Source organism: Quercus robur, chromosome 2 (assembly GCF_932294415.1).
Source record: "Quercus robur chromosome 2, dhQueRobu3.1, whole genome shotgun sequence".
NCBI classification, from domain to species: Eukaryota; Viridiplantae; Streptophyta; class Magnoliopsida; order Fagales; family Fagaceae; genus Quercus; species Quercus robur.
The window spans coordinates 7,940,344-7,958,151 of NC_065535.1; the positions used below are offsets into that span (position 1 = coordinate 7,940,344).

The window sequence follows — 17,808 nt, forward strand, 5'->3', positions numbered from 1 at the left end:
TGTGAATTATATCATTGTTTATATATGTATATGAAAAAAATAGGTAAATTAGTGATTTTTCATGTGAGCCGAATACCAGAAACAAACAATTTCCCCTAATATATTTACAGTAAAGATTATTTTCCTAAAAAATAACAATTTTAACATAATAATTTTTTTGTAATAATATTGCTGATCCCATATGACATATTACAGAGACTGGCCGAGTCAAGATTCGTGATAAACTCGTAGTAAAATTCTTGACTCATGACTCATGACTCATGACTTATGATTCCTGGTTAGAACTATGAATGTAGATGAAATTATGACAGAACGAAAAGAAAAACAAAGGAAAAGAACAACTTGATTTAGGAGCAATTAATTGGTCAATATGAATTAAGAAGTCTCTGTATTCATGTCTCCTTGTCTTTCTTACCAAATTCAAAAGTCTCTCACTTCATCCAAAAAAAAAAAAATTCTGTCTCTGTCTCTCACATTAGGTGTATACTTCATTTCGTGACACTACAGAAATGTGCGAAAAGGACCAAAGATATAAGGTGTGAAAAGAAGTGTGAAACCTGAACTAAATCGACCTCTTTATCTCTCTCTCCATTGACAGATTTTAGTAAAATACAATTTATCTTTTTCATATTTCGCTTTCCAAATACATTTCAATCAATTTCAAACCCAACACAAAAGCTAGTAATTTTGTTCAAGAAGCTAGACTCTCAAGCTCTCCTCCTCAAAAAACAGAGGTCACACTCCACATGTCATTCTTAGAGTACATCTTCAATATTTCAAGAACTCCAATCCTAACACACAAACATAAACTTGTGTCCCTGAAATCCACTTTTCTTTGTCCAAAACCAAAAACTCTTCCATGAACATAACAAAAGTCCCAATTCTAATCCTTTTGCCAATCCTTCTCTTCCCACTACTACTCACAGCCCAAGCTTCCATTCACTACTGCAATCGAACATGTGGCTCCAAAACTCTTCAATACCCATTTGGGTTCTCTCCAGGCTGCGATATAAGCCTAAACTGCACCAACAGCGCCATCTATATAGGCAAATTCCCAGTCCAAACCATAGACTCTGAAAACATAATTATCACCATAGCTGCTCAATGCAACCGTTCCATTCAAACCCTTCGCCAGCTCTACAGTCCCAACTACGCACCCACGTTTCGAAACGCGATTCTCTTGCAAAAATGCTCAGCACCCATTTCACCTTGTGTGATTCCAGCCACGCTCGTTCAAACCCACTTCGAGTCTCCGAGTTGTGATGCTGATACCAATAATAATAGCACTATTAACAGCTCGATCAGTAGCAGCAACTACAACATAAGCTGCTATACAGAGAGCCAACCACGTGGTTTTATCGACTTTGAAAACGTGACCAAGAGGAATTGCTCGTATTTTGTGTCGTCGATATTTCTCGAGTCTTTGAACAACTCGACTTCCTCGGTGTCTTTGGAGGTTCAGATTGTTCAGCTTGGTTGGTGGCTTGAGGGGAATTGCCAGTGTTCTGAGTACGCTAATTGTACCTCATCTGTACAGCTACCGGAAACCAGACGGAACGGTTCTAGGTGCAAGTGCAAAGATGGATTTGAAGGCGATGGATATCTGGCTGGTTCCGGTTGCCGCAAAGGTCTGTTCCGGTTACTTCAAAATTTTGTTTTTGATTTATAAATGTGTTGTTTTGTTATTATAATATTTCTTAGAATTACTTAGTTCATCACCTTACTAAAACATTAATTGATTTTTTTAGCAACTATCAAATAAAGACACCAATTAATTTTTTGAATAAAAAACTTTACTCGTTGAAATAATTAGACCTTACAAAAATGTTTCTTTCATAATTATTGAAGTCTTATCATCACTAACCGTTAATCACTTTAAAATTTGTAAAATTTGTTATGAAAAATATTGTATTCTTACCCTCGTTAATTGAATTTAATTATCATTAAAAAATTTAATATTGTTTATGTTGTATTGAGCACTATGATGAACCTAAATTACAACATTTTTGAAACTGTCCTTCACCTAATTTTTTTCTTTTTTTTAATAGATAGTTGGGCCGTCGGGGGGATGTGGAGTGTTAGAGTATGCTTGAGCATAACTTTCATTATTAGTAGTAATAATTTGGCTCTACTATTATTATTTATATCTATCTTTTTAAGGGAATAATTTAGCTCCTGAAATTAAGGTCACAGCTTTGATTGAGTCGAGAAATGCAATATCGTGATTTGATTTGACTTTTCTCTGTGTAGCACTAGGCTGTAGGCACGATCCTTTTATAAATTTTATTAATTTGGACTTTGAGGAAGTTACAGAATATTAAAATGCTGAAAATGGTAGGGAAAAAAATCCATAAAATTTAATATGTCTAATTGAGTTTTCAATTTCATATTCAATTTTAGGCAAAGGCCACCGAAGGAAAGCTTATGATAAACTAAATGAAACAGGCATAGTGTTAGTAATTGATTACCAATTTAAACTTTTTTGGCTAAGCAGCAAACCGAAATTCTTTGGGTGCCGCGATGAATGATAACAATGTTAACTTTATGGAACAAAAGTAATTTATTGGTGACCCAAGTAGGACCCGTAAATGGTTGAGCCATGGTCCTTCAAGTCGATTCTACTCAACTTAAGGATATGGGACCGGTCCATCATTTGAGGGACGGTTGTCAAGTCAAACTAATCAAGTAGCCCCAAAAAAAAAGTAGCCCAAGTGGCTGATTTTCATTAATCATTTGGTCGAGGACCCGACTAATTTTTCTTTTAACACTTTTTTTTTAAACAAAAATCTTTTTGTCTGCTATAAGCAAGGGAATGATAATAGTGGTGGTCATGTATAGGAATGGGTGGTTATACCTAATGCACCTTTTGATGGATCCTTTATGCATTGTTTTGGTGACTTTGTTGCATCTTGATATTTTGTTTGTCTTCTTAGGTGTTATATGTGCTTGGATTGTGAGAAACTTGTAGAAAGTTAGAAACACCAAAGAGAATACGGCACCTCTTAGTCCAAAGCCAATAGATGCTTCCTTGTGGCTTGTGGGGCTAGAATATTTGAGACCCAAGTATAAATTAGTACAGAGTTGATAAGGGATGTTGATAAAATAGATTTCATAATTGGTGTGAGAATTGAACACTTTTGTCAAACTTATGATCTAATGGTGTGGTATATATCCGAAGTTGAAAATATTTTGGTTAGGTGCGTTTTTTGTCAAACTTGAAGAAAATTTTCAATCAGCAGAAGTATCAACTATCGTACAACAGTTTAATGAAATAAAGGAAAAGAGTTATTCAACAAAAAATAAAATGAATTTAGTTGTTGTTTACATCATTTACAATTTGTGCATAAACTATATGTTGAACCAGGGCCAACTTGTATAAGTTTCTTAATAGAACGTTTCACACAACATGCATCACTATTTTACACCACAATTTTAATAAAGAATTGTTGGAACTTGGAACTAATTTCTAAAGTCAAAAGGCTAACAACTACATTATATGTCTTAATCAAAGATGCTCTCCAAAAGTTTCATAATTTAGATAGCAATTATCTATCCGAATTTATACTACAGTAATTGTCAACTTACTAATTGTGTCTGTGATTTTTGCTACATAAACAGTTTCTTCAGTGTGCAACCCAGAAAAGTACATGTCTGGCAAATGTGGAGGAACAACTAGAGTGGCTGTGTTAATTGGAGGTAATTGGCCTTTTCACTAATTGGGGAACAATACCATAATGTTGCTGTTTGACCACTTCACATGAACTTGAATTTGAGAACACAACTGTTGGTGTAAGTTACTACTTATGATTGGAGTTGAGATGAACTAAGAGTTCCAAGTTCTTTCAGTCTAATAATTATTTTGGGCACTTCTTCTGAAGTTATGTTAATGGAAAATAGAAAATTGATTACTCTAGCACTTGAATGGCAGAGCAAATGCTGCAAATTAGAACCCCCTGCATGACTCTTCTGAGTCTTCATTCTCCAGCTTATAATTCTTGGCAGGATTAATACTAGTATATTTCCAGTCTCCAATCTCTTTCAATTGCCGTGTACAAATTGACTTGCATGCCTTATAGCAGTATTAGAAGCCTAGTTTTTCTAATGGCCATGGCAGTTTTTTCAACTAAGTCCTATTTCTTTTAGCCTCAAATTGGCTATCAAACAAAAAAAAATATGGTGTTTTGATAATTTTGTTCTAGGAGTAAGCATTTGTACAAGCAAACAATCTAACATTGAATTTTCACAAACAATTTCGCATTCCAATGTTCAATTCTCCTTTCTCAGGCCTTGCTGCTGGAGCTTCTTTAATGATCACTCTGGGTCTAATATGCTGTTTTGTTCGGCGACGCTCCAAATCAAAAGCCAGACACAGTGCAAAACGCCGTCTATCTGAAGCTACTGGAAACTGCAGCATTCCAATCTATGACTACAAAGAAATACAAAAGGCAACAAACAGCTTCTCAGAGAAACAAAGGCTGGGAACTGGAGCCTATGGAACAGTTTATGCAGGAAAACTCCACAGTGATGAGTGGGTTGCCATCAAAAGGATCAGACATAAAGATACTGACAGCATTGAGCAAGTCATGAATGAGATCAAGCTTCTTTCATCTGTCAGCCACCCAAATCTAGTCCGCCTCTTAGGTTGCTCTATCGAATATGGTGAGCAGATCCTAGTCTATGAATTCATGCCCAATGGAACTTTATGTCAGCATTTACAAAGAGAGAGAGGAGATGGACTTTCCTGGCAAGTTCGCCTTACCATTGCTACTGAAACTGCTCAGGCCATTGCCCATCTTCACTCTGCTATTAAGCCTCCAATATACCATAGAGACATCAAGTCAAGCAACATACTCCTGGATAAAAATTTCCAGTCCAAAGTTGCAGACTTTGGTCTTTCTAGACTTGGTATGACTGAAACATCCCACATTTCAACCGCCCCACAAGGGACTCCAGGATACCTTGATCCTCAATACCATCAGTGCTTTCATCTGTCTGATAAAAGCGATGTTTATAGCTTTGGTGTAGTTCTTGTTGAGATCATTTCAGCATTGAAAGTAGTGGACTTCACGCGGCCTCAAGATGAGGTGAACTTGGCTGCTCTTGCTATTGACAGGATAGGAAAGGGACATTTAGATGAGATTATAGACCCATTCCTGGAGCCACATAGGGATGCTTGGACTCTTTCATCAGTGCATAAGGTGGCCGAGCTAGCGTTCAGATGCCTTGCATTTCACAGAGACATGAGGCCATCAATGATGGAAGTGGCTGCTGAATTAGAAAGAATCACTCTTAGTAGATGGGAAACTTTAGAAGAAAAATATAGTACAGCTTCATCATCAGAGGTATCTTCTAGCTCTTCCTCATCTAACATAAGTGAAAAACCTCTAAGCGTGATGATTAAGAAAGCTGGATTGGAGAGTGGAGAACTGTTTGTGTTGCAGACAGAAGTTGGTAGCATTAGCTCAATGGAAAGGGTTAGGGATAATTCACCAATTTCTGTGCAAGACCCATGGTTAAGTGAACAGAGCTCACCTTCATCAAGCAGTTTGCTAAATAATGTAATTCAGTGACATTAGAGTTTTTTCTTTTTTTCTTTTTCGGGTGCTTAGTTTCATCTTATCTCCTGTCGATACAGCCAATATATATAGTTTTCCAGTATTACAGTTTTGTCAATTCCTCATCATTGTACACTTGTAACTTGTAAGTATATGCTTGTGGGCAGTGCTTAAAGAGTTATGTAGTGTTCTCGTTTTAACTTTTTTATTTTTTGTATTCGTCACTATATAGGGTTATGTATGATTGTATATGGCTATGCTATTAAGTAGAAGCTGACAAATCTCTTTTTTTTTCTTCTTTTTTCTTTTTTTTCTTTGTTTGTAATAAAAAAAAAATGCGTAGAATGGAAATGTGACAACCACTATGTATCCAATGCAACACGAAGGAATATGAGAATCAACGCGCTCACTAGTGGGGATTAAGGAGACTCAAATCCAAGACCTAAGTCCTGTTGACCCTAGGCTCGACTACTAGACCACATGCCACATTGGTAAAAGTTGACAATTCTCACATACTCAATAAAGCGGACTATATTTACATGGGAATGTTTTCCATTATCTTTTACATTTTTCATGCTGTTTTATAGGAAAAAGGCACAAATGACATTGTAGAGATAAAATAATTGACAAAAAGGAATATCTTAATTGAAAAATATTAAGACGAAAATATTTTTTTTTGTAATGAGGAGACAAAAATATTTTTTTTCCTTCATTTTACCTTTTTATTCTCTATTTGATGAGTTCACTCTTTACGGGTAAAATTTTTGTTTCTCCTTCTTTTAACTTTTTTTTAAGATAAGAAATAGTAGAAAGAAGGGAGAAATTTAGTGCACAAAACTTTTATTTTTCTAAAGTTTAGTAAAGGTGATTGGCTAGCATTCTTACCATTTATTTTAGAGGCTAATTCCTGGACTTAAACTTGTGACCTGTCATTTTTGGTGGAAGGTAGTTGTCATTGCACCAATGCTTGCTTTCTAGCATTCTTACCATTTGGCTAGCATTCTTACCATTTATTTTAGAGGCTGATTCCTGGACTTAAACTTGTGACCTGTCATTTTTGGTGGAAGGTAGTTGTCATTGCACCAATGCTTGCTTTCTATTTAAATGAGATAAAAGAAAAAAGAAATGACATTTTTTGAGAGAAATTAGTTTACTAGAATGAATATCATCTTTTTTTTGATAAATTTGATAGTTATAACGAGGGAGAGAGGATTTAAAGTTGAACCCTAAACTTCTTTATTGCAAACACTAGAAGGTATCCCATAAACCACAAGTGTTGTCAAGCACATGTTTATAAGTTCTATTATAAGTAAATTCTATTTGTAGAGCTTAAAATTAGGTTAAAATGCATCTTTTATCTTTGAAATTTAGTCTGAAGTTCAATTTTCATTCTTTAATTTTAAAATTTTACAATTCCATCCCTAAAAAGTTAAAATGTATCAATTTCATCGTTCCATCCATTTATAGTATTTAAGTTCAAATCAACACTTCATCTGTCATATAGGCAATTCTTTAATAGCATATAAATGAAATGATGGATGTTATACCTTTCAGAATTAATAAAATAAAATTTTAAGTTAATTTCAAAGATGAAAACTGTGTTTTTTTCTATCTTAAATTTTTTGAAAATTTGAAGTTGTCAATGCTCAATATAAGGCTGTGGGCTGAGACTATTCTAGGTAAACGTTGAGCTTTTCAGAGATGGAAATATGGTTGTTGAAACCTATTAACGATTAACCCACGATGCCCTTCTATCTATTTTCAAAAAAAAAAAACCCACGATGCCACTATTGGTACTATTTCAGAGTTCAGACATACATAAGAATCCAAAAAAGATTAAATAAATTTGGTCTCTGTTACGAAGCCCATAAACCCAGTGGACCCAATTGGCACACTCATCATGGACAGCACACACTAAATAAAACAAGTACGGACCTCACACCAACGCAAAGTTATCTTAGGGATTAGAGAACGGTTGTATGCAATTATTTCATGAGAAATATGTGGACAAAGCTTTTGTGTCATAGCTTTTGTCACTTACTTGATATGGCTGACTGTGAGGAATAAAGAAAAAATGGGGGGTGAAAATGATAAATAGCAACTCACACTCTAACTCGCCAAAGTCCTGATAAAAATTGTGGCACAAAAATTTGTGATTCTAGAAGAAATCATTCTTCATATTAACATCGTCTATTACCCCCTCCTTGAAAAATGAGATAAAAGAAAATTGAAATTTACAATAAGTTATTGAGAATGAATTCAAAATAATAAAGGAAGGAATAGGAAGATTTTGTGATATCAAAATAAAATGGAATTCTCAAAACTTTAAATATAACACTTAACTCTCTCGTGATATTGTTTTATATGTAATTCATTAAATATTTGTTAAAATAAACTATGAGTTACTCATGTAATAATTTTTTTTTTGGTAAACATTACTCATGTAATAATGTATCCATATCTAGAGGAGAAATGATATGTCCACAATATTTTCACAACATTTTTACAACAAATCCTAAGTAGAAGGTTGTTATTGGTTGTTATTGTTGAGATAAAAAAGTAATCTTAATGTTATGTTCAAATTTGAACCAATAACAACTAACCACTTGTGATTTGTTGTGAAAATGTTGTATAAATGTTGTGAACATAATATCTCTCTATCTAGAGTTGCATTTCATATAAAACAATATGTCAAAGGGTTTTGTACTTTTGTCTTACACTGAAAAAATTCCAAATGCATAAGTGTTACCTAATTAACGGTTTACCGATAAGATTTTCATAATGTCAAAAGGGTCCATATTTTAATGGAAACAATAGGAAGATTTTGTGTTTTTTTTCCCTAAAAAATAAATTAAAGCAAGTACGGATTATTTAGAAGAAATACATCTTGTTTTAATCACAATAAATAAATAAATAAATTTCTGGTCATATTTTCATAAGTTCAATAAGCCCCATTCAAATTCTTTCTGGACGAAGTTCAACTATAGTGGCTCAATCCCTAATCATCGAACAATATTGGACAAGTCGAAAAAGGCAGACTACTTTAAGAATTTCATACTTGATCTACTAACAAAAGTCAAAATATTAAAAGTTGAAAAAAAAATTATAAACATCCATGCATCTGATTTTCAATTTGCCAATACAAATAAAATTTAATTTATTTATTACATTCTTTCATTTGATTTTAATGAAGAAATTTTTGTTGAAGTTCATACTTCATATTTTTGTGTTTGCAAACAGCAAAATCTCCTGGTGCTTCAATTGTGTTAATTTATTTACAGGGTTATATCTTATATTGCAATTGCATATCACTATATAAGATATTTGATTTTTTTTTTTTAACTTTTTTTTTAATAAACAAGATCTTTGAATTTAAATTTGAGAGAGAGAGAAAGAGAGAGAGAGAGAGAGAGAGAGAGTACAGTGTTTGACAAACAGTCATATATTTTTGAGATAAAAATGAAAAGAAGTAACATTGTCAAGTATAGGTAAATGCAGAGGCAAACTATCTTGTGCCTTAGGGTTCTCATTATATAATTTTGCCTCATCTTGAAATTTTTTATTTTATTTTGTTTACAGTATGTATAATCATTAAGCACTGAAAGATTTGGCCTACAAAAATAGGAGTCCCCTCCCCCAAATTATGTCCAATGATCTTCTTAATCAAAGAATTGAGTGATTGGTTTAGTGGTTATAGAGCTAAGTTCCTCTCTCTTTTTTGTGATTTCATTTTTATTGTAATTTGTTTCCTTATATTTGCTAAAGTTTGGATTGATCAATCGTGATTTTAAAGATTTCATTGGTTCCATTGTAAATTTTTTATGCACTTTGGTACATAAATTGATCATTTCTATTGAAAAAATAGGGTTTTTTTTTTTTTTTCACTTTAGAGATGCATGATAATAAATAAATTTTATTATAAGAAAAATTATCATCAAGCATAACTTTTATAAGAGATAATAAGTTCTTTATTTTGATTTTCTTTTACATGTCTAATATTGAGCAAGACAAATTTTATATACTCATAGTTTAACAAAAGACAAGTTTTTTTTTTTTTTTAAATCAAGTAATTATATATGCATCAAATTTAATAATTTTATATGTAATATATTTATAAATTAGGACTTGCTATAGTCTATGGTATTAGATTACGTGTGTGTGGTGGGGGGGGGGGGGGGGGGCGCGGGGGTGGTAACGCAGGTTTTTGCATACATGTGGTGTAAATTTTGGCTAATTACTATGCCAATACAATAACTCGGCATTCCAAACAAAAATTCATAATTCGAGAAATAGACTTATTTTGTCCTTTTGAACAAAAAGTAGGATATTTTCGCATGTAGAAAAATAAATTACATCTTAAGATCTTAACTATTTAAGTATTTTCTCAAAAAAAAAAAAAAAAAAAACTATTAAAGTAGTGGCAGGTGCCTTCAACAATGCAACTTAGCCAAAAGTCTTCCAAAGACCAAATCAAGTTAAACACCGTCACTTTCACCTTTTGTAAGCACTTTCAAGTGCTTTCATTTGACAATAAAAGAGTATAATAGAAAAGTTATGTGAGAATGGTCTTAAAAACAAAAACTATTTTAATAATATTTTGCCATAATTATGATATGACACACTATAAGTGATAAATGATGGCCTATCACTTATATATAAACTCATTTTTTTTTTTATTACTCACACTCAATTACATCATAATTGTGACAAAAAAGTTGTATAATAATTTGTAGTACAAGAGTTTTTCGATAGATGAAATGTCATTTATCAGAGAAAAAAGAAATGAAGTGTCATTTTGTATTAGCTTTAACTAGTTTGTAACTTCATACATATACATGGATACACTTAAAAGATATATAATAAGATGCATAATATAATTCATATATATAATTTAAATACTATTGATGGTCATTTTTATATTTTGTTAACTCTTTAAAAAAAATTTGTAAGGATATTATTAGGTATAAAATGTAAATTGTCAATGTTTTTTTTTTTTTTAATTATTGTGAAGCACTTTTTTTTTTTTTTTTACGATTCATTTATTCTAGACTTTTTGGTTTTTGTACTTAATAACTCACTTGGATGAATATTTATGATGTAGTCCCACATTTGATTTAAAAATTAAGAAATAAAACTCTTTAAGAATAAATAATTTATGACACAAGGCGCAAAATTGGAACTCTAATTTGGAATTGTAATTTAAGTTTCTCTCAGCTTCACCTATTATTATATATATAGATTTATTTGACTTTATTTTATTTTTATTTTTTTGATGTTGACTTTAAAATAAATTAGTTCAAAGGTTTCGTCAAATAATAATTAGTTAATTAAGGATATATACAGTCGGTGGCAAGTGATTCATGATCAGTCATGAGTCATAAGTGTTATTAATTGTGCTAATACCATATAATTGGGCACAACTTTATGTCACAACTCACCACATAATGAGTTGTAATTGACAAAAATGTGTCAATGGGCCATGTGGGGACACACTTTTACAAATGGTATAGAGTTGTGTTCAATTATATAGTATACTAGCATAATTCTTAATTTTAGGGCAAATTGTACGACCCCTTTTTAATTTGACCCAGTTGTGATGTAACCCCCGCCCCAACCCTATATATTATATATATATATATAGATTTATTTGACTTTATTTTATTTTTTTCTTTTGATGTTGACTTTAAAATAAATTAGTTCAAAGGTTTCGTCAAATAATAATTAGTTAATTAAGGATATATACAGTCGGTGGCAAGTGGTTCATGATCAGTCATGAGTCATAAGTGTTATTAATTGTGCTAATACCATATAATTGGACACAATTTTATGCCACAACTCGCCACATAATACGTTGTGATTGACAAAAATGTGTCAATGAACCATATGGGGACATGCTTTTACAAATGGTATAGAGTTGTGTCCAATTATATAGTATACTAGCATAATTCTTAATTTTAGGGCAAATTGTACGACCCCTTTTTAATTTGACCCAGTTGTGATGTAACCCCCGCCCCAACCCTATATATTAGATAACTTAAGTAGCCGTCGTACTTTTAAGTTTTAACTATTAGAAATAAGTAGCCGTCGTACGAAAAATTCAAATTATTTTTATTCATATTTTTAAAAATTTTAACATTTCTATTAAATTTAACAAAAATTCTAATGACACGGGGTAAAAGTAAAATATAAATATATATATATATATATATATATAATTACTACCAATAATTAAGGAGGAACATTGCTTAATTTTAAAATTTAGAGTGCCGACATTGTCATTGCACCATATTTTAAGGGGAAATATAATCAATAGATGCACAACTAAACCTTTATTTTATAAATCAAACTATTCATTTTAAAATAATTAACTTGCGACTTATGCATGTAAACCCTTCATCTAGTTATCTTATTTCTTCAGATTAATTGACAAAAATAAAAAATAAAATAAAACAAAAAATAAAAAAAAATCGGTGCAACTTAAGCAGTGTCAAGCGTATAATTACTATAGCTTAAACTTGGTCCAGTATACTTTTTTTTCTTCCCTTTTTAATGGAAAATTGGCCAAGTATACTTTTAAAGTGCATCACGGCAGATGTGTATTATTGTGTTGTTGAGTTTTTCCATTTACTGGTCTACTAGCAAATGTGATCAGTAGTATATTTAAGTTTTAAGGTTTCTTTTGTAAATTGCTACTTTTGTTGGGTCAAGAGAGAGTGTAATTCTGTTTCTCATGTAGATGTAACATTCTTTTTTAGTTCTAAGGAGTCTCTGTTTCAATAAAGACAATCTTCCAAGAGTTCTGGACTCTTGACTATAAGGCTGATTGTCTCTCTGTTCACATTATTTGAATTAGTCTCTCTGTTCACGTTATTTGAATGAAAATTACAGATTACCAAAAAATAAAATAAAAAAGCGATTTTTTTTTTTTTTTGCACATGTTCCAGTTGCATCATTTAGTAATACAGAACTCCCTATATAATATTATTGAACAGTTTATCTAGATCGTTGATTCGTTTTTTAATAGAATTATTTTCCCAATGTATTCATAGTTTATCATCTTCAACTTTCATTTCGCATCAAACATATTATACTTATACTTGATTTTCAAAATCCAAGATAGACAGTGACAGAGCTACATGATACTTGATTTTAAACTTGAACCTTTAGCATCGAAAACGTACTTATATTGAAAGAATCATTTGATGAACCTTTTTTTTGTCTTGGATGCGAATATGCTAAAGGGTATCCATACACCCACTCGATAGGTTTTTGCTCACTTTGCTCCTGATTTTTAATGGTAATCTAACACTGACCAAAGAAATTAATACAAGTTATTAAAGAGTTGTATTTAACTAATATATTATTGCCCCAACTTCACCCTCAAAGATTTTTTATTTTTTTATTTTTTAGAGAGTTTTAATTTATGATGTCTGCTCCTAATAATACCGATCTCAACCATTAGATCAAAACATTAATCGATTTTTAGTGTATGCGGGAACTGAACCTCAGACAAACTATTGGCTTTCTTAAGTATTGAACTTCTGGTCTGCACACTCATAGAGATAATAAATTGTGAAAATAAGTTTAATAATTATCTATGTACTTTTGTATTATATCATAATACAGATTGTTAATTGACAATAATCAGGAACTTTGGTCCCCTGCCAATTGACAAATCCAAATCGACGGGAGAGAATATTAGGTAAGAAGGAAGCTTTCTAAAGCATGGTAGACTGTTTCTCAACCAAAAAAATTGTAGAGAAAGTGACCTCACGGCTCACATATGTTGCTACTTGATGCCTTAACTCGATTATAGCACGTGCATATTATTAAAACTGCGAATATAAAAACTCTCTGGATTGGATTGTATATACACACACTTGTGTACATGTATGCATAGTTAACCAAAAATTATATATAAATTATGTAAGGACCAGATTTGAATCCCTAATCCAACGGATAAATGAACTAAGGTCCAAAAAGCCCAAAACAATGAATTTGTAGATAATGAATTGAAAAACTGGGCTCTAATGAATCAAACAAACACAAAAGTAGATTTAGATGACAAGAAGATGTAAATGGATAGGTTTATAATGAAAAAGATTGTCCTCGGCAAAGTCTGAGGAGATCTGTTTTTATATATTTCTTTCAGATTTGATTACAAAATCAGTTCTTGATACTACAGTAATTTTCTCTCTGTTTCTCGATCTCCTTTTCGTCGTGGGTTTCTTCTATTATATAGTTTCTTTTAAATGATCTTGGCCTTCCATTTGTTGATCATATAAGCCTCTAATTGAGTGTTTGTCCCATCGAACACCCCCCTCAAGCTTCTTTGTGCGTTGGGGCGACCAATATAGCCCTATTCAGGGGTCTTCTCCACATTAATGCAGCCAGAAAGTTAGCTGCAGAGCCTTTAATGCGGTGGTAGCAACTTTCTTCTTAGATACTTCAGGACTCCCCTCTGTACTTTGTTTTTGCAATACTTATCCGTGCTTGCAGAATTTCCAAGAACATCCCTCTGGACGGCAGACCACCTACACGGATCTCAGCTTTGTTTACCCCGAGGTGACATTCAGCCTTGGCCTACCCTTTTGTGCCATTGTGACCAAAACTGACCTTGTCATCCACTAACACAGACTCCATTGATAGCGTTTACCCCTTCTTGGATGATCTCTAGTCATTGGCTTGGACTTTAGGCCCAGTATATACATAGATAGTGAGCTCCTGGGCCCAATATCCCTACAAATTAAATGAAATATTAATATAATAAAAAAATGAACAATAAAGTTTACCCGAGGTGACATTCGTCCTTAGCCTACCCTTTTGTGCCATTGTGACCAAAACTGACCTTGTCATCCACTAACACGGACTCCCTTGATAGCGTTTACCCCCTTCTTAGACGATCTCTAGTCTTTGGCTTGGGCTTTAGGCCCAGTATATACATGGATAGTGACCTCCTAGGCCAAATATCCCTACAAATTAAATAAAATATTAATATAATAAAAAAATGAACAATAAAGTAGATAAAAAATAATTACTTTAAGTTACATGATAAATGCACCTTTTGTAAGCCCAAATTTTTATTAATTATATTATTATTTTAAACAAATAATTATCTTGGTTTTAAAATCCATAAACTTCTGATAATTGAGGTTAATCATGGTAGTATTTTTTTTTTTTTTTTTTAACTTCGGTTAGTTTCACTTAAAATAAATTATGTTAAAATTTTTAATATATTTATACATTTTTACTATAAATGTTTGGATAACAATAACTAAATAATTTATTATTATATGATTTCAAATTATTCATATAGTGTACCATATATCTTATAGTTTCACATGAAATCATTTTTTGTGTTTGGATATAGTTTTATAACAACTTATGGTCAACTAAATTGCTAAGTAAATCTTTTAATCCTATTTGTGGTTTTGTATCTAATGATATAGTAGCATATGTTTATCCTATTTATAAATATTTATAGTCAACTAAATTGCTAACCAACAATAAACAAAATATAGGTTAGAATACTCCGAATTACAAATTGGATTAAAAATTATTTCATTTGCACTATAAATAAGATTAGATCACTCTCATCCATTGTTATAACTATGTAATATATAAATAACTAAATAAACATGTAAGGGCACGATTCGCATCGAACCACAGCAGTGTTGGGTTCGCACGTGAAAAGGCCCAGACAATATCATTTGTAGAGCGTGGGTTTGAAAGGCTAGGCCTTGGTTACCCGGTGGTGGGTTTTTTGTGGTATGCATACATCGTTAAGGTGTTTTCACCCCTGGAGTCTTTCTCCTGGAGATGGGATGGGAAGCTCTGCTTTTTTGGCCCTTTTTCCCAGCCCCCCTATCCAGATTACTTACTTTTTCTTTTATACTAGCCTGCGTTCGTTGTCCTTCGTCCACGTGTAGGGTCGACCTTTCCAAGACTGATACTTGTCCCGTCAACCCAAACCCAAAGTCGTTGGGAGTGGTTGAAAAAGCCGAAGAATCCGGCTCTGTTAGGTGCAGAGTCTTGTATGGGAAGGGTAATAAGGGCATCTTTTCTTAGATATTTTAGATTTTCCTTCAAGTTTATTCCTATACCGTTTTTGCCCCTCTTCTCGGTGGAATTTTGGGTCTGCCGAGGACTGAACTGTCCTCGGCTGCATCTCCGGGCCATTTTGTGCTTTATATTATTGAGCTTGGGCCATAGCCTTCTTTGGCTTGGGCCTTTGGACTCCCCATGAGTAAGTGGGCCTGGCCCATAAATTATTGGGCCTCACAAAACATATTTAAACTTGAGTAAAATAGGTCATTGATCTCTAACTTATATATTTCATTATTTCCTTTATAGACCCATAAACTGTATCAATGACATTTAAAAATTCATCCTCCATAAAGCTAACTATTTGCTAGGTCATTGTAGCCCTTCATTAAAGTTGTACCCTTTTTTTTTATACGAAATTTTTGTACCCTTTTTATACTTTAAAGAGGGAGCAGTGTCATTTTTTTTCATGAGACACCCTGAAAATATCATTAATCAATAGTATGGTAGATGAAACTTAAGACCTCTAATGTCTTCAAATATCATTATGGCACGTCTTTCAAATCTATTGAGTTCACCACTCATATGTCTCCAAAAGAACCACTAGAATTGTACCTTTGATATCTTTAACATATAAGGTTTGTTTGGATACCGTTTATTGTTAAAAACTAAAAACTTATTACTGAAAATATTGTAGCAAAATAATTTTTAAATGATGAATAATGCCCATGGGTCCCATGAACAATTTTTAAAAATGAATAATTTGTGTTTTTTCGTACAGTTGGGTCCCATGAACAGTGCATAAGACCCAATTGCTGAACGCAAATGCCAAACATGATGAGTTTGGAATGCAATCCAAACTCACACGTAGTATGTTTCAATGTTTCCATATTAGACACATAAACTATATTAAGGATTATTCTAAGATCACAGCTTTGCCAAACTTTAATGCAACAAACTTTTTAGCTGCCTATCGATCATTTTCATATAGATCAACTGCTATTTTTTTCACACAACTTACTTAGTTTATCACATTAAAATTATGGTAAAGTTGTGACATAAAAAAATTGTGATCATAGATTTTTTTTTTTCTTATATTAATGACATTTAAAAAATTAAATTTCACCGTCCATGATACAACTCACAATTTGCACGTGCATTGTATTACAGATCAGCATTGGAGGCACCAACTTTGATGATGACCCTTTTTTCTTTTTTCTTTTTTTAGTTTGCTTTTTATTTGTTAACTTTTGGGGTTACTTTTATATTTATCCAGGAAGCGCACGAGGCTGCCATCTAAAAATTATTTAATATGCACCCATAAAACTTTCCTCATAATCAAGATTTGTCACATTATCTCTCTCTCTCTCTCTCTCTCGTGTCTACTGCATACACAGGCTCAGGTGATGCACTTTTGCTTGAAGTTAAAACCTGAAATATCCCTCACCCTATTCAGCAAAAAAAAGAAAAGAAATATCCCTCACCCTCAGGGAGCAATTCACAGCATTTACAGAAATAGTTCTTCTTCTTTTTTTTTTCTTTTTTTTGATAACACAGAAATAGTTCTTCTTTTGTAAAGAGCATTCTCATCTGTTTATGTAAACAAATAAAAAAAGTATTTATACCTTACTAAAAAATTAGTTTATTTATTTATATAACAATTTTTACAATAAGCCATACATCTTTTTCTTTATTTTACAATGCATTATTTTAAAATAATAATGTTAAAGTAAGAGAAAAGTGGAAATAAGTGAGACACGAAAAGAGAGTAATAAATAGGGGGAAAAAACTATGTGCATGTTGCTACTCTAGCAACATGCAAAATCTTTTGCATTTTAGGCCTTCTAGCTCACCGGATGTGGGTGTTTTTTTTTTTTTGTGTGTGAATGTTTAGTGAATAATGTAAAATCTATTTTGCATTTTACTGGGTAATGCATATCGTAGTGGTCCTAGGGAACAAAACGCATCCTACGAATATCTCATTGTCCTATATATCTCTCATATGGAGCAAAAGAAAGTACTAGTAAATGGGAAACAACACCGCTTGCTGATGTTTTCTTTTCCCACTAAATAATAACAACAACAATAAAGAGAGAGTTTTGATTCTTATCAAGATTTCCCTCAAAAAAATAAAAACAAAAACTCTTATCAAGAACAACCGACAATATCACTAAACACTTTTTTTTGATAAACACTTTGATGTGATGAA

General features: G+C 32.3%; 1 protein-coding gene across 1 annotated transcript; it reads left to right on the plus strand.

Moving 5' to 3' along the window:
• Window positions 1-576: 576 nt before the first annotated feature.
• On the plus strand, window positions 577-5,763 carry LOC126712153 (wall-associated receptor kinase-like 14). The gene is made up of 3 exons (XM_050411364.1): window positions 577-1,628; window positions 3,619-3,696; window positions 4,285-5,763. The coding sequence occupies exons 1-3, from the start codon at window positions 860-862 to the stop codon at window positions 5,568-5,570; spliced, it is 2,133 nt and encodes a 710-aa protein (XP_050267321.1). The 5' UTR covers window positions 577-859; the 3' UTR covers window positions 5,571-5,763.
• Window positions 5,764-17,808: the final 12,045 nt, after the last annotated feature.

Bases quoted from the DNA above. Each gene is read 5' to 3' on its own strand.
- LOC126712153 (XM_050411364.1), top strand. From the start codon at position 860: ATGAACATAACAAAAGTCCCAATTCTAATCCTTTTGCCAATCCTTCTC. The intron at 1,629-3,618 runs GTCTGTTCCGGT...CTACATAAACAG, and splicing joins TGGTTCCGGTTGCCGCAAAG to TTTCTTCAGTGTGCAACCCA. The intron at 3,697-4,284 runs GTAATTGGCCTT...CTCCTTTCTCAG, and splicing joins AGTGGCTGTGTTAATTGGAG to GCCTTGCTGCTGGAGCTTCT.